We start from the raw sequence: 27048 nt of genomic DNA, 5'->3' as shown, positions 1-27048 counted from the left end.
TCCCAAAATGTTTCAGTGATTTTGGTTCATTAAGAAATTATGTACTGCTCTTAGTATGGCAGTCTGGAAAATAACATACTTAAAAGTACATAATATATAATTTTAGATCTAAAATGGTACTGACACCAAGAAAAATTAGAGCTTGGTCTCAGCTTGGATATTTTTTGTCTAGCTTACTGAATCTTATTTATTTCATTGGTCAGAGACAATATTATCTCAACTGTTTGCTTGAAAGTGAGGAATATGTCAGTCATGTAGATATGAATCCAGGGATTAATTTATGTATTAAAAATTCTTAATATGAATGGAATGCCTTACCATACATTCTATTATGGTTTGTTAAATGTCAATATTTCTCAGTCTTAAAGAATAAATAAGCAACAAAATCTCAGAAATTATGAAAGGCTTGGTTTCAACATTTCATGCCAATTATTACTGTATTTGTTTTTATTTTTTGAGGACCAGAGTGGTTTCTGATGTATCACTTTTTGTTCAAGATAATAGAAGACACGAAAATAGTTATTGTTATAGGGCACTTAGGTCTAAAAGACGTTTATAATTTTCACATGCATCCTATAAAGCAGTTTCTAGAACTAAATTTAATTAAAAGTCTAATCATAAGACACTGCAGTAAATTTAGCCACTTGAAGAGTTGTGTAAATATGTGTCTGAGACCCAGTACATTTCATTCTGAGCACAGCTGACATTTATACAGTAAAGGTAGCAGCATTGTAAACACATCCCGCAAACAGCTTCAAGATAGTGTTTTGCATAATCATATGTCTATATTGTTCCTTGGCTTTAATTGCTTTTTCACAAGTCTAATTGTCTGGAAAATTCACTTTGAGAATATTTCTGTTCTTTCTTACAAAATTGCATTTGGACACGTGGTTGTTGTTATCACTGTTGTTGTTCAGTCACTAAGTCATGTCCTACTCTTTGTGACCCCATGAACTACAGCACAACAGGCTCCTGTATCCTTCGCTATCTCCCTGAGTTTGCTCAAATTCATGTCCATTGAATTTGTGATGCTATCTAACCATCTCATCCTCTACTGCCCCCTTCTGTTGTCTTCCATCTTTCCCAGCATCAGGGGATTCTATTAGAAACAGCTCATGTAGTATTGAAAACATTAATGGCCTATCAAACATACATTCTTTACCAGCTGAGCCACCAGGAAAGCTCCAATGCGGGAGGCCCAGGTCCATTCCCTGGGTCGGGAAGATCCCCTGGAAGAAGGGAAATGGTAACCCACTCCAATGTTCTTGCCTGGAGAATCCCATGGACAGAGGAGCCTGGTGGGCTTGCAGTCCATGGCGTCACAAGAGTCAGACATGACTTAGCAACTAAACCACTACCACTCAACATGCATTAAGAGTGTCAAAACTGCTCCTGTGCAAACTTTTAAAGAAAGTGCAATGTGGATTGTGGTCCTGGCTGTGCTGGGCTATATAGACATTAGGGGGAAGATCTGGTCTGCAGATCTAGGATAATTTTAAATTAATTTTGACCAACTTTCAAGATCCCTGTGAGACACAGACTCAGAAAATGATTCCGTTTAACTGGACATTTTTCTCTGAGTTTGAGGTCAAGCTGTGGTAAATGTGCCAGGAATGTGAGTCACAGGTTTTTTGATGACATGACCGACAGGCTCGGGGACAGGAATCAAAACATCTCAAATGCCCCTTTTCTTTTAGGACCATAGTGGGATATCCCATTTATTTTTGTGGATAACGTGAGGAAATAAGCAGTCAAGAGAATTCCAGCCCTCCAAAGAAAAGAGAGCAGTAGCACTAAAAATTCTGCCCCGTGTGTGAGGCTGGACCCCAGCACTCCTTAGCTAGAGCCAGGGAAGCAGCTACAGGGTTTAGGGAACCAGACCAGCCACCTGCAGGGGGTGGGGGGCAGAAGCCTGCAGGCACCCCTCACAGGTGCAAGATCCTGATACAAGCAATTTTAGTCACCTTGCTTCATGAAACTACACCAGTGCCGCAGCAACAGGGTTCATTCCCACTTAGTTACCTTTGCAGATGTGCCATGAAGGGATTCATGAAGCACAGATTTCCTCTTTGCCCTTCAGTCTCAGCATAGACCACAGACACACCTGATATGTCATGTACCTTCCAGTGCAGGATCGCTCACCAGGCATCTGCACTTAGTTCAAACACAGACAGCAAAGCATGTCCTTGGGTTTCTTCTTTGCCTCCTAGTGATGATCCCACTTGACACTACAAAAATGAATCATCAGAAAGGGAACTGGCCAATGAAAATGAAAGTGTAGGAAGAACTGAAAAGTGATTACCTCTGGAAGTGAAATTCTAATCACATGTGAATGGGGTTTAGGAGAAATAGTTAATTGAGGAGTGGGGGATTGGCATGGCTGCTGTTCCAGAGACCAATGCCTCACAGACACCCTGCAGGCACACCTTCAGGATAACTATCATCATTTCTTCCAAGTCTCTTTACTCCTGATCTTTGTTAATGCTCGTCTTCCTCCAAATGGTGGAGGTTTTTATTTTCAATAATAATATGTTTGCTCTTCCTTATTTTTCACTCCCTGATCTCCAATATTCTCCCAACTGGGGGAAAAAAAAAAGGTATTAATCTATTGATATCTCTCTTCATAATAGGCTGTGAGGAAAAAAAAAAAATCAGCTGCATGTGAGCCAATCAGCTGCATGTCAGCTCTCTCCTTGTTTGTGTCTTTTCTATCCGTGACACCTGGTTCCTACTTCACGGGCGTTACTCTGCTCTTACTCTAACCTTCTCGCTGCCCAGCCCCCTAAATCCACCCTTCGCCCCCTCCTGCTCTCAGGCACGCCTTGGCTAATTGGCAGGTGTAAGCTCCTTAAAAAGACAGAAACACCCTCCGGACTTGGTGTCTGGTCCCCTACAGGTTTGGCCCGATGACTCACGTGCACGTTATGATCAGCACAGATGAAGCTGGCGTTTGAGTCTCTGATCCCAGCTTTGTCATCATGGCTCACTTTCCACCTGTCCTCCTTGCAGTTTCTGACCGTTGCCCCACCTCTAAATCCTTTCCATCCTTGGGAACCGAGTTAAAAGGTCAACCAGAATTTCATTTTTATCATCTCATCTAAAAATAATTTGCTTTCTTCTCTGGACTCAGTGTCTGTCCCACCACCCCTTCCTTCTGAAGTAGGGCTGTCACTACACAACAAAACATCCAGGCCAGCCTCTTAGCATCAGGGATCCTCCCTCCCTCCCACACCCGTGTGGCCGCACATCTTGGTAATTCCACATCTGGAGCCCCCTTGTCCAGACCCCCATGATTCACTGGGCCTGTTATCTGAACATCCTGCCCAGCTTTCTCCCAACCACTGCTCCCACGCTTAAGGAACCTGTTTTATTTTTTAGTTATAATATTAACTTTATATGGTTGGAAAATGAACGTATAGACATCTTCAAAAGCATTTTTTTTAAAAAGGCATGCATTTCCCCCATATTGGACATCATTGTTACCATGTTGACATATGTCTTATATGGACTTTTAAAAATTTTATTTATTCTGTATTAGAGTATAGCCAATTAACAAAATGTGACAGTTCCAGGTAAACAGCAAAGGGACTCAGCCATGCATATCAGTTCAGTTCAGTTTAGTCGCTCAGTCGTTTCTGACTCTTGTGACCATGCATATACATGTATCCATCTTCCCCAAAACTCCCCTCCCATCCAGCCTGCCTTACATGAACCTTTACATAAGCTACAGTGTGGGTAACCACAATTAAATATTATTTCTCTTGCTGGTTGTTTACAAGATTTCTAATTTTCATCATTTCTAGTTTTCAATATTACATGTAATTATATGGCAAATTGTATCACAAGTAAAGCTTTGCTTCTATTGATAATTAATACCTTGGAATAAATTCTTAGGAAGATTCTGGGTCAAATGATTGAATCATTTTTATGTGTCTTAATACAAATAGTTCTGTCAAACAAAGCTGATCATATCACTTGCCCACTTTAAAAATACACATATTTTGCTCATTAGGTGCAGAATAAACTCAAGTTCAGCTTCATGGCAGTCAAAGTTATTTATTTTCTTAATTTTTGAAATACTAGAAAACTGTGGCAGGAAGATAAAAAGCCTGGAAAGTAGTTTGCTATAATCCTAGATGCAAAAGATAACATCAGTTTAAAATTTGATGTATAATTGTGTAATTTCTTAAAGGAAACATATATATATATGTATATATGTTTAATTGTTTAAACAATTAATGTCTACTTGTTTAATTATTTTTGAAAAATAGTATCAGACCTTAATATTATTCTCAAGATTTTCTTCAGTCAATAAACATGGTCAAAGTTTTATATCCTTACTTGTAATTCCACCTCATTCTATTTAGTTGTGGAAGAAGATTCCATTGCCTGAATGCACCATAATTTATTTAAACTGTACCCTATTGGGATATTCAGATTGTTTTCAGCTTTTCACTGATATCAGCCACACTAACATCTTCCCAATATATCACCTCGAGGGTACTTGCTATGATGAATTTCTAAAGCTAGACTTGCTGTTTATGCACATTTAAATTTTATGGCCATTACCAAATCGCTTTTAAAAAGAGAAGATATGGCCTCCAATAGCATATGAAAAGGTGGAGTCTCCACATTCTCACTGAGACAGAATGAAGTGTCATTATCTCAGCCAATCTGGTAGAAAAAAAATCTTTACATCATTTTACTTGTTATTTGTAACTTTTGCATTTTCACACTATTAGCACGTTCATGAATGTATTTGTTTAGTCACTTTCTGTCTCATCCTCTTATTGAATTATCATTGCTATTTCTCTCTGCCTGACAAGACCCTTCCCAGACATCTTGAACAGAATAAACATACCTGACACCTTGTTCATCCGATGCTCTGTCCACATATATTAAAGCTTGTGACACTGTACATTGCAAAGTGTATTTTCTGTTTCTTTTTTATTTTTTATATTGTGAAAATATGATAAGACATTTACAGGAGACTTGGAAAGTTGCATACAGTTCCACTATATATTACAATTATTTTTAAGTAGATAAATAAAGATCTTTAATTGGAATTTCATTACCAAAGTCTCAAAAATTAATGGAATGAATAGACAGAAAAGTAGAAAGATACAGTAGACCAGAAAAGCACAATGAACAAATTCAACATAACTAAGATTTACACAATTTTCACATAACAGGATACAAATTCTATTCAAGTTCCCATACACTATAAACCAGGAGACACTGTAACATATACAGGGACATAAAACAAGATGCAAAAATGTCCTGGTCTAAAGGCATTGATTGAAATCACACAGAGTCTGTTCTCTTTATCTCTGTGGAATTGTTAGAAATCAATATCAAAAGATATGTGAAAATCACCCACATATTTTCAAGTGCAATATGACATTTACTAGGAGAGATCTTTGACTTAGCCATGAAAGCCTCAATAAAGTTGGGCTGAATAAAACAACGAGGGTGATTGCAGTGAATAAAGTATTTAAATGAGAAATTAATATCAAATATAGTTTTTTAAAAATCCATGTGCTTGAAAATTAAATGTTCAGCAAAGTGTATTTTTTTTCTTGAATGACTGTGTCTGAAATAAATAGTAGTTTCTTTAGGATGGTACTTTTTAAAATCAGTTTTTAAACTTTCCCTACCTAGTAGTATAATGTCTGCATATTGACTTTCATTTTTTTTAATGAAAAATGATCATTTCTTTATCTCTGTTAAAATGTTGTTATATCATTGTTGGACTTCCCTGGAGGCTCAGTAATAAAGAATCTGCCTGCCAATACAGGAGACAGGGGTTCAATCCCTGGGTCAGGAACATTCCCTGGAGAAGGAAATGGCAACCCACTTCCATATTCTTACCTGGAGAATTCCATGGACAGAGAAGCCTAGTGGGCTACAGTCCATGGGGTCACAAAGATTCAGACATGCCTGAGTGACTAAACAAGAACCATAATATCATTTGTGAATTTGCATGGTATTTCCCAAATGGCAAAACTTACAGCCCCAGGGTGGATCTTCATGTGTTTGTCTATGTCTTCTCATTAGCATGGATCGTAGGCGCATAGGACTATCCCAATCACAACTGTGCGGCTTATTTATAAAAACTCCCTGTGGAGCCAGCAATCAGATCAGAGCCCAGGGTGTGCTCTTTGCTCTCCATTCAGGCTCCATTCATTCTTAAGGATAATCGCTATCTTGACTTCAGAGGCATTTTTGCCTTACTTTGAACTTTATGAAAACCGAGTTCTACAGTGTGTCTTGATTTCCTCCACCTTCCCTCCCATTGGTACAGGAAAATTATTCCATTGCATTAGTAGATCCATGATTTGTTCATTCATTCTGTGTGTTGATGGGCACGTGGACTGCTTTTAGTCTGGCCTGTTACTACGAGTGGTGTTGTGTGGCGTGTGCTCTCATGCATTGTGTTGTGACTGTGTGTGTGCTTTCTCTCGGGCGTGCTCTGCACTCAGCTCTTGCAGGTGCTGTCAGATGATTTCCTGATGTGGTCACACCTCCCCACTCCCGTCACAGTGTGGGTCCCTCCCAGGCCCTTCTGCTCTCACTGCCTGACCCTGAGGATCTTTCGTTTTAGTCATTCTGGTGGGTGTACAGTTGTTTTAATTTGCTTTTCCCTGATGACTGATCACAGCCATCACTTTTTTATATTTATTGGTCTCTTGAGTAACCTCTTTTATGAATTTTCAGTTGAAGTCTTTTGTCCATCTCTTTTCATATGGGAATACCTGTCTTTTACTTATTGATTTGTATATAGTTTTTATACATCTGAATACAATCTTTTGTTGACTCTATATTCAGCAGCTATACTCTTATACTCTGGTCTGCCTTTCTGGTTTCAAAATGATGTCTTTTGTTAAAGACAAGTTTTCCATTTCAGTGAATCAAATTCATTTTGGCTCATTTTTCTTTCATGGCTAGTGTGTTTATTTGTATTCAAATTGAGTTATATCTATTTTTATCTTAACATTTTTGTGTCCAGTTTAAGACATCTTGCCTCTCCAAAATTATAAAAACATTGTCTTAGGATTTTTGCAAAAGACTTATTTTATCTTCCGCATTTACATGTCTTCATTCCATCTGGAATTAATTTTTGTGTATTATGAAGAAGATTCTAGGAATTTTTTTTCTGTCCACAGTGCAGTTCAGTTGACCATTTGTTGATAAACCAGCGCTTCTCCGTTAACTACAGTGCAACCTTTTTCATGAACCAGATAATTATATATAAAAAACTGTCAACCTGGAATCTATATTCAAACTGCCTATCATTCCCTTATAAGAGTTCCTGTCTTGCAAGTTATTTTGACTATTCCTTGCACCTTGTGGGATCTTATTTTCCTGACCAAAGGCTGAACCCTGGCTATGGCAGTGAAAGCCTGGTGACCTAACCACTAAGCAACCAGGGAATGCCTATGTAATTACTGTGAACACACAAAATACTATTTGATGTATATTCACCAGGCATATATGACTCTTTAGGAGAAACTAGTATCCAGCTAGGAACATAGTTTAATACAAACAAAATAAATAAATTATTTGGAGACACTGGAAATTGCACAGCACACCTCTTACAATTCTTTATGACTCATAAATCAAACAGGTAACACATTACTAAGGTTACAGAGGATTTGAACCATGCAATTACTGAACTTATTTAAAGGAGTTATACAGCCTTCAAGTAAAATTTGCACATTCTGTTCAAGTAAATATAAAACATGTACAGATATGATCACAAACTAGAAGAAAGCTAATCAATAAATATCAATAAAATAGAGAATCACTTTCTTCTGTACTCAACATCCTGATCAAAATGTAATAAAAATAGAGAAGTATAGCAAGAAAGTAACAAAATGCATTCTCCATTTTGAAAATAAAAGACACATGATTAACAGATTAATGTAAAATTTACAGCCCTAAATGCAAGTATTAGAAAAAAGAAGATCACTTGAAGATCAGTAAGTTAAGCTTCTAGATAAGGGAATTTAAAACATAGTATCAAAATAAATTCAAAAAAGTACAGTGGAAAAACAGCAAACATAGTAAAATAAATTAATGGAAGAAACAATGTAGAGAATTACCAACAAACTGATTTGTTTTCAACAAAACTGTAGAAAAACCGACAAACTGATTCTTGAAAAAATATCATTGAGTAGAAAAATAATAGACATATTCAGATAAAATTCAGGAAACCCAAATAACCAATATTAGAAATGGAATAGAAATACACTCCTACAATAGAAATTATTTTTACAACATTGAAGAAAATAATGGATTATATTATGCCAATATATTGGAAAAATCTTCCAGGCAAAAGAAAAAACTAGAGAAATGAGCTGATCCATTTAATAAGACTGAAATAACCTTCATATCAAAGAACAAGAGCTAGAAATAAAAATTAAGAGCTGAACTATAAAATTACTCCTATTTATATAGTAAGAAAAATGACCTGTCTGATCATCTAAACAGGTTTAGAAAAAGTAGTTTAATAGAATTGAATGCATTTTCATGATCAACAGCATAAGTAGATAAAAACCTTCCTAGCATAGTGAGCAGCAGGGAACTTTTCTTAAAATGATAGACTATGTAATAAAATCTTTCCACAAGAATACAGTACCGTATACAAACAGTAGTAAGCGACATCACAGCAGTGGGCAACCCGATGTGATGGGGTCAGTCAGTCTCGAGCCTCTTCTTCCCCCTGCCTGAGACCTATGATGGTCTCGTCTAGTCCCATCGTTAAAGCCATTTATTTGCTGAACGCACAGGTTTGCTCTTTCCTTCCAGACTTCTCTGCAAAGCTCCAGATTGGCATGAGCAGCCGGCTGCTCACTGTCCAGCGGGCATCCTGAATTCACAGGCCCAAACCAGAACGTCTGGTCTTCCCACACCACGACCCCTGCCCCTGCCCTGTCCCCCACTCAGCCGTGACTTCCCCACGGCTCTGGCTCCTTACGCACAAGCCCTCGAGTGGCCTCGCACCCTCTCTGCACCCCACAGGCCTTCTGCAGCCATGGTTCCCACCATCACACCGCGCCCAGAATCTGCCAGCCGCTCAGTGCTCCCGGCCCACTCCTCTAAGCAGCACACCTCTGACTCCCGGTTCTGCCTTTCCCTGGAGAGCTGGTTGTCAACACAAGTACAGAGTAGATTTTTTTTTCCTAAATCACAGGTCGGGTGACTGCTTCACCACAAACACCGCCCTGGTGGATCACCCAGGGTGAGAGCCAGAACCTGCAGAATAAGCTTCCAAGCCCTGGGCCTCGACCTTTCGCACCCCCGTCCACCCCCCACATGTTTCTCTGGCCTTAGCGCCTCTTCCATAGGCCCTCTCTCTGCTCGTTACACTGCCTGCCCGCATGGTCTCAAATGCTGAGGGCGTGCCCTCTGTGTGGGGCTTTTGCTGGGTTCACTCTGCCCTCTCATCAAATGTGGGGCTTCCCTGGCGGCTCAGATAGTAAAGAATCTGCCTGCCATGCAGGAGGCTGGGTTTCATCCCTCGTTCAGGAAGATTCTCCTCAAATATAACAAACCTCTCATCTCCTTCAAGTCTCTACTCAAGGCTCTCCTCACCAACATGGGTTATCAGCCATCTCATTTAATTCTTAAATACATGGGTCATCCAGCCATGTCATTTAATTCCTAAATCTCCTCCCCACCCTTCAGTCCTGTCAAGGGTGATGCTGCTTATCCTGCTCTGCTTTTGTTTTTTCTTTTCTCAGTGACATTTACCACATACAAACATGTAACTTTCTTATTTTTTACAGCTTATGGGTTTCTTTGCTCATCTCTTGCCATTACCAACTGTGCAAGCTCCATGAAGGCAGGGTTTTTCCTTTAGTTCACTGATATATCCTGATATATGCCTGATAATAGTCGGTGCTCAAGAAGTGTTCCTTGAATTGTTGAACTGCATTATATACTGAAGGGGGTTTGGCTTAGACTCACAATAGTATGTTCAACCTCACAAATATTCAGGGAGATGTCATTTAAACAAGAGACCTTCCCACAACCATCAGATTTTATCTTCATACAACTATTATAGGCTGATGTCATCAGGTATTGGTAAAGATGTGGCAACACAGAGCCCTTTGTAATTTATTGTGAGACTGTACGTAGCTACAGTCACAGGGAGAACAACTTTGCCATTTCTCTTTCTGAGCCTAGAGAGATCCAAGGATGAGCACCATTTATCATCATAAAATATAGAGACTGACTATCTTTCAGCAGATAAGTGAAGCATTTATTCTGCTTCTGAAGTGAGTTACCAAAGTCTACATCTCTAGTTTAGAGGAATTTCACCTAATACTCAATGTGAAAAAGCAACTTGAGGGAATTCCCTGGCAGTCCAGTGGTAAAGACTCTGCACTTTCATTGCTGAGAGCCCAGGTTTGATCCCTGGTCAGGGAACTAAGATCCCACGAGCTATGCAGAGTGATCACATACAGAAACAAACAAAGCTACACAAAAAAGCTAAAAAAAACAAAGCAACTTGACTATGAGACAAGCACATACATGCCAAAATTACATCTATTATGTAATTATTGTCAAACAGACAAAATAGTACTATATATTTTTGGAGATATGTATACACATATATGCATAGGAAAATATAAATGAGAAGAAACCATTGTGATTTCAGGAGATGGGAATGAGAGGGAAAACAATGAGTAAGTGGAGAGGAGGGTGAGTAGGACTGTGTTATTGGCATAGATTAAAAAAAAAATCTGAAGCAAATAGGGCAAAATGTTAAAATGATGGTGGGCATCCAAGTGTCTACTATATTCTGTGCTTTCCTCTATATTAAAGATATTTTAAATTGAACATTTAAAAGTATACTACATGCTTTATACTTTATTCAGGGTTAGATATTTTCCCTGAGTGTATAATATGCACAAAGTAAGTAGTATTTGTGCACAATTTTTTGTATAATAGTTATTGTGATTTTTATCTTTCTTACAATTTCATGCAATTAACAGTAAGTGGAAGAGGATAAAAGCATTCAGGAAATATGTATTTTTGTTGATATTAAACTCTTTTATCCATTTGAATTTCCATAGGTAGAACTACAGCTCTGCGGCTTCCTCTGACATAGAGATTTTTTAAGTTACTCTGAAAAAATATCTGTAAATCTGATAGAAGTATGATAAAATATTAGGAAAAAAGGAGTTTATACTACACAATTCCACTTTTGTGTTGGTATCTCAAATCATGTATTTTTCCTGAAAATAGACTGTATAAAAGCAGACACACTGGAAACTGAGCTCGCTCAGGTACAGGTAGACAGTGACCTCCTGGTGTGACCATCGTCTCTGCCAGCGGCTCTCCTAGCGTGCATGCTGCCACCTCGTGGGGCGTTTCGGGAACGACACTGGTACCACAGGCATCACAATCTGCCATTAGCTTAGAACAAAGTTGTGTCAAACCCATCTTTGGTCAGCGTGCCCGAAAGACCTTTGAGTCGTGAAAAGAGCTGACGGTCTCCGAAGACCTAGTTTCATCCCTGAGCACCCAGCGCAGCCAACAGCTGCAAGTCCTCACTGTGTCCATCTCAGACAGAAGCCTCGGGCTCAGCTGTTTGCTGGTGGGCCGCATGAGCCCGGCTGAGGCTCCAGGCTCACCCAGGACCGGCAGACAGGGACCGGCGCGCAGGGCGGGGCTGGGGAGGGGGAATGGGCTGGGGCGCCCCTGAGTCCTGCGCCGGGCACGCTCGCGGCCGGCCGCCTTTCAGCCGTGTTCTCCTTGCAGCCTGCACTTCATCGTGTTTGACACGGAGCTGGCCCACGACATCCTGCGGGTGTGGGACGGCCCGGCGGACAGCGCCATCCTGCTGAAGGAGTGGAGCGGCTCGGCGCTGCCCGAGGACATCCACAGCACCTTCAACTCCCTCACCCTGCAGTTCGACAGCGACTTCTTCATCAGCAAGTCCGGCTTCTCCGTGCAGTTCTCAAGTAGGTGAACGGCCCCTCCTCCCTCCGCCGTCCTCTCCTCTCGGGGTTGCCAGGGAGACAGGGCCCATTCGTGTCTAAAAGCTCCCCCTGCTCCCGACAGGATGGACCTTTTGTTGAGCAAAATATGAAAATTTGAAAACCCCTATCAAGAGAATGGCTTGTCTTAGGAAATTCTCTCCACTCTCAGATGGTGATAGACAGATGCTGTCTTTGGTGGTGGTGGTTTAGTGGCTGTGTTGTGTCCAACTCTTGGGAACCCATAGACTGTAGCCCATCAGGCTCCTCTGTCCATGGGATTCTCCAGGCAAGAATATTTGAGTGGGTTGTCATGCCCCCCTCCAGGGGATCTTCCCAACCCAGAAATCAAACCCAGGTCTCCTATATTGCAAGCAGTTTCTTTACTGACTGAGCTACAAGGGAAGTCCATGCTCTCTTTAGTTATGTGGAAAGAAAATACTTTAAGGATTTGAATTAATCAGTACGTATATGAACTTGGGCCCCAGACAGGTTGTGAGTCTGTACCAGAAGGTCAGGTTTATCTTGGGTGCCCCCTTCCCACACCTGACATCTAGCCCAGGCTCCTTCAATCCCCTGGGTGCTGCCACAAAGTATGAATGGTGGCAGTCTGCTTCAGCTGGCTGCTCTCAGCTCCCCTGCCATTCTCCCTGCTTAGGGCTGAGGTGTCAAGCAGCTTCTGTAGGACAGTCATCTCTGAGGATTTAGTGGCTTCATGCTTGCAGTTGTAAGTGCTTACCTCCTGAAGACGGTCCCCGCCTTCACTGTCCAGCACATTTTTAAGGAACCGTTTCCAGACGGAAGGGGTGGGGATATTTTGTGGCAGATGAGTCTGTGAATACCCTTCAAACCACACCATGTAGAAGTGTCGTATAACGTGGTAGCTCCCAGGTCAGCTGTCATCATAAACCGACCGGAATTTTCACATAAACACATTCTGGCACGATTCATTTCTTGGCAGGTCACTTGCGAGCCACATTTAAGACTTACATTAGAAAATGGACTGAGGTCAATTTGACGTTTTAAGGGGTTGGTAATGAAATTGAGGTTAAAGTCTGCACAATTTCTTACCTCGGGTTCACTGTGCTTCGAGGCAGTAATTTATGAACACATGTTCATGGAATAGAATCTCTACATGGTAAAAATTTCACTGGTTTATGGCCAAAATATCAAGGTAAGTTTGCTCCGGTTATCCTGGCTTGGGGAAAAAAAAATGTTTTTGTTCCAAGATTATATCATTTTTGCTCTTTTTCTGTGAGATAAAGATGTCTGCTGTCTTCAGAAGCAGTGGTGAGAGTACGCGGCAGGTGTGGCGTACTGTCCTTATTTGACAACAAAAACTTCAGCACAGTTATGAGGTTATAGTTTCCTCTCCTGCCCATTGTGTACTATCCTGGCTGCATTTTTGCCTTTTTCCTTTTATAATAGACTTTTTATTTTTTTTTCTTTTAATTCTTATTTTTACTTTATTTTACTTTACAATACTGTATTGGTTTTGCCATACATTGACATGAATCCACCATGGGTGTACATGCGATCCCAAACATGAACCCCCCTCCCACCTCCCTCCCCACAACATCCCTCTGGGTCATCCCGGTGCACCAGCCCCAAGCATGCTGTATCCTGCATCGGACATAGACTGGTGATTCAATTCTTACATGATAGTATACATGTTTCAATGCCATTCTCCCAAATCATACCACCCTCTCCCTCTCCCTCTGAGTCCAAAAGTCCGCTATACACATCTGTGTCTTTTTTGCTGTCTTGCATACAGGGTCATCATTGCCATCTTTCTAAATTCCGTATATATGCATTAGTATACTGTATTGGTGTTTTTCTTTCTGGCTTACTTCACTCTGTATAATCGGCTCCAGTTTCATCCATCTCATCAGAACTGATTCAAATGTATTCTTTTTAACGGCTGAGAAAGAGACACCTGTACCCCAATGTTCATCACAGCACCGTTTATAATAGCCAGGACATGGAAGCAACCTAGATGTCCATGAGCAGATGAATGGATAAGAAAGCTGTGGTACATATACACAATGGAGTATTACTCAGCCGTTAATATAGTAGACTTTTTTTAAGCGCACTTTTAGGTTCACAGCACATTTGAGAGCAAGGTACAGAGATTTCCCATGTAGACTCTGCCTCGGCCTATACACAGCCTCCTCTATTATCCACATCCCCACCAGATGGTACGTGTGTTACAGCTGATAAACCTGTACTAACACCTCATCATTCTAAGGCCATGGTTTACATGGGGTTCACTCTTGTGTTGCACATTCTATGAGTCTGGACAAGTGTGTAATAACTTGTGTCCATCATTACTGTCTCATATAAAGCAGTTTCACAGCCCTAAAAATCCTCTGTGCTTTTCCCACTAATTCCTCTCCCATCCGAAATAACCCTGGCAAACAGTGATAGTTTTTCTTTCTCCATAATTTTGCCTTTTCTATATCAGGTAGTTGGAATCATATATTATACAACTTTTTAACATTGGCTTCTTTCAGTTAATAATGTGCATTTAAAGTCCCTCTACCACCCTTATGGCAGAAAGTGAAGAAGAACTAAAGAACCTCTTGATGAAAGTGAAAGAGGAGAGTGAAAAAGTTGGCTTAAAGCTCAACATTCAGAAAATGAAGATCATGGCATCTGGTCCCATCACTTTATGGCAAATAGATGGGGAAACAGTGGAAACAGTGTCAGACTTTATTTTTGGGGGCTCCAAAATCACTGCAGATGGTGATTGCAGCCATGAAATTAAAAGACGCTTACTCCTTGGAAGAAAAGTTATGACCAACCTAGATAGCATATTCAAAAGCAGAGACATTACTTTGCCAACAAAGGTCTATCTAGTCAAGGCTATGGTTTTTCCTGTGGTCATGTATGGATGTGAGAGTTGGACTGTGAAGAAAGCTGAGCACCAAAGAATTGATGCTTTTGAACTGTGGTGTTGGAGAAGACTCTCAAGAGTCCCTTGGACCGCAAGGAGATCCAACCAGTCCATTCTAAAGGAGATCAGTCCTGGGTGTTCATTGGAAGAACTGATGCTGAGGCTGAAACTCCAATACTTTGGCCACCTCATGCAAAGAGTTGACTCATTGGAAAAGACCCTGATGCTGGGAGGGATTGGGGGCAGGAGAAAAAGGGGGCAACAGAGGATGAGATGGCTGGATGGCATCACTGTCTTGATGGACATGAGTTTGAGTAAATTCTGGGAGTTAGTGATGGACAGGGAGGCCTGGCGTGCTGCAATTCGTGGGGTCGCAAAGGGTCGGACACAACTGAGCGACTGATCTGAACTGAACTGAAGGCCTTCCCTTAGCTTGATGGCTCATTTCTTTTCAGTGCTGAGTAATATCCCATTGTCTGGATGTACCACTGTTTATCCGTTCACCTAATGAAGGACCTGTTGATTGCTTCCAATTTTTGGTGATTATGAATATAGCTGCTATAAACATTTGCATGTTGGTTTCTGTATGAACTTAAGTTTTTAAGTCCTTTGCATAAATACCAAGGAGTGTGATTGCAGGATTATCTTGTAAGAGAATGTTCTTTTATTTCTGACCTTTTAAAATCTTCCTGTTTAAAAATTCATGTGACAGAACAAAGAAATTTATTTTTTTATATTCCTCATTATATTCACTTTTAAAAGACATCTTCCTAGTTTGGGTTAAAGACAAAGGAGTGTCTTTTATTATAGTTATTTGAGAGCATAGACATTTATATCCTATATTTGTAATTACACAAATAATATATTTAATTAATATGATGCTTAGGAAGTGATAAACATGAACACATCCATTAAAGTTCCTACAGAAATGAAACTTGCTTAATTGACTTTGGTTTTCCAAAGTGTTCTAGTTTGAACAATATGAAATTGTCATTTTTGCAGATTAACAAAATGGTTAAATACTGGCATTTATGGTTTAGCATAGCGTTTGGTATGTGTGAATGCACGTGTGCTCAGTCACTTCAGTCATGTCTGACTCTTTGTGACCCTATGGATGGTAGCCCGCCAAGCTCCTCTGTTCATGGGATTCTCCAGGCAAGAATACTGGAGTGAGTTGCTGTGCCCTTCTCCAGGAACATTTGGTATACACTTTGGGAAATACCATTTTAAGAGTGAAAATATAATGTTGACTCTGAGATATTTTTATGAATGAGTTTCTACAAGGTCTTTAAAACTCTATGGGAAGGAAAAATTGCAAGGTATAAAATAATTGCTTGGCATTATTTAGAAAAACTTGGCTTAAATTGTGACGCCAAAAATTTGGGTTTGAATCTTGACCTCTGGGGCTTCCCCTGTGGCCCAGTAGTAAAGAATCCACCTACAATTCAGGAGCCGCAGGAGTCACTGGTTCAGTCCCTGGGTCGGGAAGATCCCCTGGAGCTGGAAATGGCAACCCACTCCAGTATTCTTGCCTGGAGAATCCCATGGACAGAAGAACCTGGCGGGCTACAGTCAGACGCGACTAAAGCAACTTAGCACAGCACACAGCCCAGCCCATTTTCCCTTTGTCTGCTTAGGTCTACTCTCTGCCATATCTCAAGCTTCTCGATCCTAGTGGTGGACATTCATGGACCAGCTTGGTGCCTTCTAGCCGGTTCCCCCAGTGACGAGCTCCGGCAGGAGACAAGAGGTGCAGGGAGGAGAGTGGTGTCAGGCTGTGCTATATCTCTCTTTCAGATTCCCTCAGTCAGTGCTCACTGTTCTTCTCAAGAAGCTGTATCCATACAGTATCTTTCCAGGTTTCTATACACCCAGTAACTATACTTCTACTTGGGCTTTTCCAAATCCAACATTTGTAAGGAAACCCTCTCAAATTATCCCCTGGAAGTGTGTCATATCTTTCATTTTGGATTTTCAGTGATAGAGTTCCCAAAAGAACAGTGTCAAGCCCATGAAACTGACATCCCCATGTCCCGGGAACCCCCTTCAGCATCAAGCTGGGATCTCTGGTCAACCTCCCTGCACCCATGACCGAAAGTGTCTCTTTCCACTCATGCAGTTTCTGAGCCATCTTTTCCCCTTTGGGGAATCCAGCTATAAAACTAAGTCAGGCTGGAGCCTTTCTAAAACAAAAGCTTGAATCCCCTTGAAAAATGTAAAAGAGCCTATCCCTCAAGCCCCAGAAGCCTAGCTGCTCTTCTGTAGGTAAAAGCTGGAAAAAAACCATTTATTTGTCTTAACAATCCTGAAACATAAGAAGAAGAGGTACTTTATGTGTAAGTTAGATAATGCTGCCATTCCTAAGACAAGCTAATGTTAGACTGTGAAGCATTGGCACTAATCTGTGATTTCAAAGGGGCTTCCCTGGTATCTCAGGTGATAAAGAATCTGGCTGCAATGTGGGAAACCCAGGTTTGATCCCTGGGTTGGGAAGATCCCCTGGAGGAGGGCATGGCAATCCACTCCATTCTTCTTGCCTGGAGAATTCCACGGACAAATAGTTGGACATGATTGAGCAACTAACAGTTTCACTTTCATGATTTCAAAATAAAATTTAAAAAATAATGGAACTTAAATATTTTCCTCAAATAATTGATACTTCAAGTATGACCTTTGTTACAAAACAAAAATGACATTTAGTCAAACAAAAATGACATTTATTCAATAGCATTAAATTGGTTTTCTTGGTAAACCATTTTAACTTGATAGTATGCCAATACTATGTGAACTCTGCTTTGTAGGTGTAACTTAATCATTGAAGGGAGAAGCTTATTTGAGTAGTTTTCTCAGACATTTGAATTATCAGACTTTCCTCAATAAACTTAAAGCAGGAGAATTTAACATCAGCGTTGTTCTCCTCAATCACAGAATCCCATACCTGACTGGGGCTTTTTAATTTTGACTGCTTGTCTGTTATTCAGACAGCTTCTTCAGCTGCCTTCCATATCCCCACCCTGTCCTGGTCCTCCTTCTTCCAGTGGCCACCCCATTAGAGTCTTTTCCCTGGCTCTCATCTTTCCTTCCCCAAACTGTGAAGGCTGGATGCCATGAGGAACATCCTCGTGTCTCTCTCCTCCATCAGTAGCATCTCCTTGGGCCTCACCAGCCAGCCTCCTGAGCCCTCCCCGGGGTCCTCAACTGCCAGTCTGGGGTCTTCCTCTGGTTTCACATGGAGACAGAAACAGGAGACTTGGCACATGAAACGTGACCACATTCCAGTTCTCTCCACTCCCAAACCTGGTTTTCTCTAAGCCTTTCCCATCTCAGTGAATGCTAGCTCCATTCTGAGAGTTTCTCATGAGAGAGCCTTTGAAGTCATTTTTTCACAAACCCCTTCATCTTCTGCCCCCCATCTACTCCAGCCTCACTTTCAGTGAGGCCCATATTCAGAGTCCCAGGTCCAGCCAGTTCACCTGTGTGCGTGTCCCCTTGGTCTGAGTCCTTCTGGCCTGGACTGTGCCTGCAAAGCTTGCTGATGGACTTCCCTCCACTCCTGGATAAGTGTTTCCTGATCAAAGGAGCCAGGATGGGTCTTTAAAAAATATAGTGGCTTCTTTATTTATTTGGCTGCACTGGGTCTTAGTTGTGAGACATGGTGTCTTCGTTGCATCGTGAGGAATCATTTGTTGTGACACATGGACACTCTAGTTGTGGTGTGCAGGCTCAGTAGTTATGGCATGCAGGCTTAGTTACTCCATAGCTCGTGGGATCTTAGTCCCCAGACCAGGGATCAAACCTGTGTCCCCTGCATTACAAGGTGGATTCTTAATCATTGGACCACCAGGGAGGTCCCAGGGTGGGTCTTAATGAGGCAACTTGCTTCTGGCCAGAACTCTCCACTGTCTTCCCATCTCAGCCAGAGGGAGTTCTGGTTCTCCCTCTTGCCAGAAATAACAGCTATCAAAGCTTGTATGCAAACTTCTGCAAAAACCTTCTGTGCATTTTCAGTTTTCATCCACAATCACTGCCCCCCAACCCTGTCAGCCTCCTGTGACATCCATGCCAGCAGGAGGCCAGCCCTGCTTGGTAGGCACATGTTTGGTATATGTCCATTTTACATCAGTGTAAATGGACATATCTGTTATTAGACAGATCTACTAACATGTATGTATCTTTGTTGAACTTTTAAGCTTTATAATTCTTTATACATATATTTTTACCTAATATTTTCCTCTATGCTTGCTTTTCCTCTTTGCTTGTTCAATGAATCCACAAATGGACAAAATATATTTTAAGCCCTCTTAATCAGAATTAATCACATTGTCACTCACAGTCCCCAAATTCAGTGCTCATGTTTCTGATACAGTGTGTGCCCCATCGTGTGTGAGCATCTTATTTGCAATCTTAAAGACTAAGGTTGGGCTTTCCTGGTGGCTCAGATGGTAAAGAATCTGCCTGCAATGCAGGAGACCCAGTTTCGATCCCTGGATTGGGAAGATTCCCTGGAGAAGGGAATGACTAACTCAAGTATTCACGCCTGGAGAATTCCTTGGATAGAGGAGCCTAGTGAGCTACAGTCCATGGGGACAAAGAATCAGACATGACTGAGACTATCGCCTGGGCTGAATGATGAGACTAAGTTCCTGGAGGGCAGAATGTCCAGAACATGATATATAGTCAGTGGTTACAAAGTGTTTTCAAACTGAATATACTTGAAAACTTTCTAGTGATTCAAATCTTAAAAATACTAGGATGATTTTGATTGTGTATCAAGGACCATATCATCTACTGATCTTCTAAAAAGGTTGTGTTTTATTACTGACACCAGCTTCATTCAAAGATGTTAATAGAAAAGCCTTTAATAATAAATATTTGAATGCTAATTTTAGTGATAAAGATTCTCCCACCCCTGAGTTATCTTCTATCCCAATGTTAGTAGTTAAGATAAATAGTCCTTATATAATATCTATTATCAGTAGAAGTGGTCAGGATAGACTGTTTTCACTGCTAAAAAACACATTAGATAGATATAATAACATGTATGCATCTTTGTTGACCTTTTACGTTTTATAATTCTTTATACATTTATCTTTACCTAATTATTTTGATACCAGGTAGAAACCAAGCAGTCCATTTTCATTTTATAAAGATTAATACCCATTTTAATTTAAATGAACATAGTTTAATCTCTCATTTGTTAAGTTTCCTTATTTTATTTAATGAAAATGATCATTCTTCCCAACATTAAGGCAACCTTTGGCGGAGAGCGGCTGGTTATTGGTGGTGGCCCTTAACCACGGTGCTGTATGTCCACGTGCAGGCTCAGCGGGCCGCTGACGGAGCGGCTGCACACCATGCCTTCCTTCCGTGCACTTTACCTGCCCTGTGCTGTAGAACAGCATCCCCTCCCCTAGAAAGGAGAACTACCAGTGCTCACAAGATATTCAAAGCCCACTCAAGGTCCGTTGTCCTGCCAGCTCCACACAGCATGTAACACAGGAGGACAAGAACTGACGAGTGCAATTATGTTACTTGTAATCAGCCTAACACTTTTCATTAAAGCTTAATTACCATTTAATCATGCATAAAATGCAAGAAAATGGAGTTCAGTTCACAGGAGTGACCTTTACTCTGGGGGTTAAATAAATAGCGGCTGAGCCTCTAGCAGTCAGACTTCTCGGCCCTCTCACCCGAGGGAAGATGGGCTCCAGGGTGATCTCGCTTTCTTGGAGTCCCAAGATGGATTTCCTGCAAATAGCGGCCATAACTACGCAACATCCTGCCCTGATTTACTTTGCTGCTGCTGCTGCTAAGTCGCTTCAGTCGTGTCCGACTCTGTGTGACCCCATAGACGGCAGCCCACCAGGCTCCCCTGTCCCTGGGATTCTCCAGGCAAGAACACTGCAGTGGGTTGCCATTTCCTTCTCCAGTGCATGAGAGTAAAAAGTGAAGTGAAGTTGCTCAGTCGTGTCTGACCCTCAGCAACGCCATGGACTGCAGCCTTCCAGGCTCCTCTGTCCATGGGATTTTCCAGGCAAGAGTACTGGGGTGGGGTGCCATTGCCTTCTCCACTAATTTACTTTATTGAAAGATAATTTAATAGGTAAATTTTCATTTAAAAAAATCATTTGTTGTTTATAGCAAGGGAGGCCCTTGGGGCTGCCAGTTGCCGAGCAGAGTAGGATTGTTTCGTAGGAACGAGTCGGTCATAAACCCTGGACTCCTGCGCCACGTTTCTACCTGCAGACAGTACACGGCAGGAGCTGCCAGGTGGCCACCCTCTCTGCTTTCTCAGGACCCTGCTCACGGGGTCAGTGGAAAGTTGACCACACATTTGTCATTGGCCACATGCACACATAGACTGTAAATGAGGCCGAAGAGTTTTGTCCACCTTTGATACCAGGCCTAGCTCATGACAGAGAAAGAATGGTTGTGTATTGAATTACTGAGACTAAGATGCTGACTTAACTGAAATTCTAAATTCTGGATTCCATAGAGTGTTGGGGTTTTAGCTGTGGTTGGTGGTGGTTTAGTGGCTAAGTCATGTCCAACTCTTTAAGGCCCCATGGGCTGCAACCCACCAGGCTTTTTGTCCATGGGGACAGCAAGAATAATGGAATGGTTTGCCATTTCCTTCTCCAGGGGACCTTTGCAAACCAGGGGTCAAAACTGGGTCTCCTACATTACAGACAGGTTCTTTACCAACTAAGCCATGAAGAAAGCCCTTTTCGCTGTGGTTAGTTTTGTCAAATGCCACCAAGATTGATACGAAGAGGAACAGAGAGAAACAGGACACCTGAATGACACATCTCCTGTTCTTGGGGGCATGTCTTTTTCTCCCCATCCAGTTTTATTGAAATATAATTGACTTATTGCATATAAGCTAGATTCTACAATCTGAAAGACAAAGCAGACTAGTGAATATTTTAAAAAAGCAAAAACAGAAACAGACTCACAGATAGAGAGGACAAGCTAGTGGTTACCAGTGGCGAGAGGGAAATGGGGAGAGGCAAGACAGGGGTGTGGGATTAGGAGGCACAGACTAGTGTGCATAAAATAGATAAGCCACAGAGTCATACTGTCCAGGGAAATATCGGCATTGTTTTGTAATAGTGTTAACTCAAGTATAATTTAAAAAAATATTGAATTGCTGTGTTGTATGCCCAAAACTAATATTGTAAACCAACTATGCCTCGATTGGTGTGAAGTCGCTCAGTCGTGTCCGACTCTTTGCAACCCCATGGACTACAGCCTACCAGGCTCCTCCCTCCATGGGATTCTCCAGGCAAGAGTACTGGAGTGAGTTGCCATTTCCTTCTCCAGGGGATCTTCCCAACCCAGGGATCAAACCTGGGTCTCCTGCATTCCAGGCAGATGCTTTAACCTCTGAGCCACCAGGGAAGCCCATACCTCGATTATTACATACCAGTTTTCAACAAATTTTTGTCTTATAATGAAAAAATAATAATAATAAAAATAATTGACACATAGCATTGTATAAGTTTAAGGTGTACAGTATGGTGATTTGATACATTTATGGACTGAACAGAATGGTTACCACCATAGCTTTTGCTCACCTCACATCTCTTACCACTATTTGTGGTGGTGAGAGCAGTGAAGGGCTACTCTCTGAGCAGCCTGCAGACACACAGTGCAGTGTAGTCACCTACAGCCATCTTGCTGTGCACTGGACCCCAGCACTTACTCATCTGTAGCTAGAGATCTGTGCCCTCTGACCAGCATCTCCCCATTCTCCCCCCCCACACCACCAGGCCCTGGGACTCACCATTCCAGCCTCTGACTCTGTGAATTCAGCCTTTCCAGATCCCACCTATGTGATGTCATACAGTGTTTGTCTTTCTCCTTCTGACATCTCACTTAGCACACTGCCCTCAAGGTCCATCCATGCTGTGGCAAATGACAGGATTCCCTTCTTTTTCATGGGTGAATAATAGCCCAATGTGTGTGTGTGTGTGTGTGTGTGCGTGCATGTGTGTCTCCCACATCTTTCTCCACTCACCCATCGACGATCATGTGGGTGGTTTCCACACCTCGTCTGTTGTAGTGGTCCTGCAGGGACCGTGCGGGCGCATGTGTCTCTCTGGGCTCCTGTTTTCGTTCCCTGGACATGCATGAAGCTGTAGGATTGCTCGATCATGTGCTATTTTCACTTTCAGTGTTTTCAGGAACCTCCACAGTTTTCCATGGTGCCTGCACCAGTTAACATTCCCACCAACAGTGCACAAAGGGTTCTCTTCCTTGAGGGTGTGTTTGATACTTACCATGAGAGAGAGAGCAGCCTTTTTCCATACACACAGCTGGAGCATCATCTGTACCCACTTTTCTGCTAATCTCCCACTCATACTTGAAGGCTCGTAAACCATTCCTCAGACAGCAGCGATTTCTGTGCGGAGTTCCAGCATGATCCCCCTGGACCTCAGATGTAACTCTTCATCACATACGATGCTTTAGGCAGGGTTATGCTTTCTTGCTTTAATGAGAAGGAAGTGCTCCTAAATTTTATAGACTGAATTATCACAACCTCATTCACAAATAAGCTGAGTCAGTGAGTACAGCATAGAAAATGAGTCACTGTGACAAATGTTGCGATTAAGCATCTGACCACTCTGTCCAGGGTAGAGGTCACCCTCAGCTTCATAATGTGTGTGATCACATTGGTGCAATAACTAGGAATTAATGAACTATCTACTCATTCATTCATTTGCATATTCTTTTATTTATACACTGACAACTAAAAAAGTTTAGTCACAACCTGGAAGTAGAGTGTTATTTTATTGGGTGAGAATGTTTAGTATTCCAGCCCAGGAGATAGCATCTCAGTAACTCTGAGAAAACGGCTCCAAGGAGGTGGGCAGGGGAGTCAGGCTATATACAAGTCTGCAACAAAGGGAGCAGGCAGTCTGAACATCAAAGATTGGGTAGCAAGTTAAAGAATTTAGTGTTCTGTGCATGAGAGGATGCAAGCCTCGGGGCTGCCTGAATGCATGCCTTTCGTGAGACAGCACCTCAGCTGTCTGGGGCCAATGCAGTTTCCTGGTTCACATCTCTTCCTGCATTCCCCCAGCTCCTTGGCAAGCACCATGGAGGGTGACAGCTTACACTGGATCGCAGTTTGAGGAGCCTTATTCACATTTGAGGCCAGAAATCACTGATGATGGTGGCATTTCTTGTTTATTGATGTGCCAGAAGATGCTTGCATTTCACAACACCAACCAGTATTGAACCCCTTCCTACTGCATTTCTGATGCTTTGTGGATGTGGAGGATTTGGGGCTGAGATGCAGATATTACCTGGTCTTCATAAAAGATATGGAAGAGGCAGGTGGATTTCACCTCCCCTGAGGCTTACGTTGTTCACCCAGACTCCCTTCTGGTCTCTGTCTGCCTCCTCCAGGCAGCCCGCCTGGCACCCCAGCTGCCTGGGCAGGACTCTGCTGCACTGTGGCTCACAGAGACAACCTCTGCTATCCTTGGGTGACCAGCCACTTCCGAGGTCCTCAGCGCCTGTCTCGCACCCTGTGGTCTCCACTCCATCCACCTGTCACTCTAAGGAACACATACTGCATTCAGATTTAGCAACACTGTTAGAGTGGAAAGGAAAAAAAATGTATACGTATACACACTCATATGTAATCTTAAGTATTATGAGGCTCATTTAAACTTTAGTAAGCTGCATACCATTCTAATGGATAATGGCAGAAACCAAAGAGGAACTAAAGAACCTCTTGATGAGGCAAACTTCGGGAGATGGTGAGGGACAGGGAAGCCTGGGTGCTGAAGTCCATGGGTTGCAGAGTCAGACCCTACAGGGCAACTGAACGACAACGACAACAAGCTGCATAATCCTGTATCCTGATGAGGGTGAAAAAGGCAGCTTAAAACTAAACATTAAAAAATACAAATAAAAAGCTAAGATCATGGCATCCGCCTCTTACTTCATGGCAAACAGAGAGGGAAAAGGTCGAAGTAGTGACAGACTTCCTCTTCTTGGGCTCCAAAATCACTGCAGTCGGTGACTGCAGCCTTGAAATCAGAAGAGCAGGAAGCCTAGACAGTGTGCTGAAAAGCAGAGACATCACTCTGCCAACAAAGGTCCGTATAGTTAAGGCCATGGTCTCCCCATGGTCATGTACAGTTGTGAGAGCTGAATGGTAAAGAAGGCAGAGTGCCAAAGAATTAATGCCCTCAAACTGTGGTGCTAGAGAAGACTCCTGAAAGTCCCTTGGACAGCTAGCAGATCAAACTAGTCTATCTGAAGGGAGATCAGCCCTGAATATTCACTGGAAGGACTGATGCTGAAGCTGAAGTTGAAGCTCCAATACTGTGGTCATCTGATGCAAAGAGCCAACTCATTGGTAAAGACCCTGATGCTGGGAAAGATTGAGGGCAGAAGGAGAAGAGGGCATCAGAGAATGAGATGGCTGGATGGCATCACCAATGCAATGGATATGAACTTGGGCAAACTTTGGGAGATGGTGAGGGACAGGGAAGCCTGGTGTGCTGAAGTCCACGGGTTACAGAGTTGGACATGACTGGGTGACTGAAAAGCAACACCAAGCTGCACAATCCTGTATCAGAAAACTCAAAGGTGCACAGACATGTGCATACACATGCAATATCATATAAGTTCTAAAACAGGCATCACAGAGGCACTGGTTTCTACCCTTTAAAGGTACCACGACTTGGCGCTGAGCCCATCTACACAGCTCTGTAAACAAGCATGTGTATGATTTTCGTGTGAATTAGGTGAAATTAGGGCATCATACTCGCTTTATTGGCCACAATGTTGATGAGGGCTGCTCTCAACAGTAAGGAACACAAAAGCACTTTGATTTATCAATTTTTCCCAGTATAAGGGATTGCTATTACTTATCCTCAGTTCTAGAGGCATGTTGACTCAGGGGAAGTATATGCGATAAATGAGGCGGTCTGCAGTTCTCAAATTGGATCCCCCTCTCTCTTACCTCCTGTTTCACACCACTCAGTTCACACTGACAAAAGCAAGATCCTCCTGATACTTGGAAGGTGTGGAGATAGTGAAGCTCTGATTTGGAAACAGGAAAAGACAGTAAACAAGTGAATAGCATTTGATCACCCTAATGATATAATACCAGATCTTTGCGTTGCTGCAACCATCAGAGATTTCTGTAACATACTGAAGCTGTTAACCATGTACTTGTTATCAGTAAAGAATTTGCAGAGTGTCTAATGAAAAATGTGATACTCATCATTTTCTCTCCTCAAATTCATCTTATGTACACAGAGTATTTTATTTTTCATACCTCTGAAAGCTGAGAATCAATTTAACAGTGGTGACTAATGAGATAGATGTTTAGAAACGAATCTTTGGAGGATGAGGGTTGAAGGTTTTAATTTGATTGTGACTAGATATAAAGAAACTAAAATCTCTTTGAATAACTGAATGAGGGAATCATTGTTGTATGAGGATGCAAAACATAGGATTTTATGATATGTTCAAAATTTGCATATTTGTGTTACTAATAAATGTAATTTTTTTAAATAACTAAAGGCTAAAATATTTCTAAATCTGCAGAAACAGACATACTTGGCTTTCCATACATGATATTTGACATGATGAAAGGAGATATGTCCATTAGTATTTTTTTCAGGGCACTTACAGTTCCTTTACAAAGGAGGGGCTAAGCTTAGTCCTCAGTGCAATCTTTGGAACTTAACCAGCATAACTGTTTCAAATACTGTGGTGAACACAAATAACCTGTTATATACTCTTATATGTTTTAGAAATTTTCCAAGTGCATTCTTTTACATACACGGCCTAATGTTTAACAACAATGTGGCATGCAGAACTCAAAAATATAGTTTTATAACTAGCAAATAAATATTAAAACATTTATTTGCAAGAAAGAGAAACATTATTTGACTAATAGACATCACCTAAATTGGACATTTATTATGTCCCACTAATGTTCTAGTTCCAATAAATGATTATGAGGATCTTTGAGATCACTTTAAAAGCTAGTTTGAAACATTGAAAACAAGTTAATTAAAAAATTGTTGTTGTGTAGTCACCCGGTTGCGTCCAGCTCTTTGCAACCCAATGGACTGCAGCACGCCAGGTCTCCCATCCCTCACCATCTCCCGAAGTTGCCCAAGTTCATGT

At 41.7% G+C, this 27048-nt stretch overlaps 1 protein-coding gene and 1 non-coding gene across 2 annotated transcripts in view; one reads left to right on the top strand and one right to left on the bottom strand.

The window, feature by feature from the left end:
- CSMD1 (CUB and Sushi multiple domains 1) overlaps nt 1-27048 on the top strand; it is a 2061903-nt gene that overhangs the window by 1750658 nt on the left and 284197 nt on the right. The window contains exon 26 of the mRNA XM_069573063.1: nt 11773-11975. Coding sequence (XP_069429164.1) covers nt 11773-11975 — 203 coding nt within the window. The remainder of the gene's footprint in view (nt 1-11772; nt 11976-27048) is intronic.
- TRNAS-GGA (transfer RNA serine (anticodon GGA)) lies at nt 22216-22287 on the bottom strand. The gene has a single exon. It is a non-coding gene; the product is annotated as a tRNA-Ser (tRNA).

The sequence above is a fragment of the Ovis canadensis genome, chromosome 26, assembly GCF_042477335.2.
Source record: "Ovis canadensis isolate MfBH-ARS-UI-01 breed Bighorn chromosome 26, ARS-UI_OviCan_v2, whole genome shotgun sequence".
NCBI lineage: Eukaryota > Metazoa > Chordata > Mammalia > Artiodactyla > Bovidae > Ovis > Ovis canadensis.
This window is presented reverse-complemented; position numbering and strand designations above follow the sequence as displayed.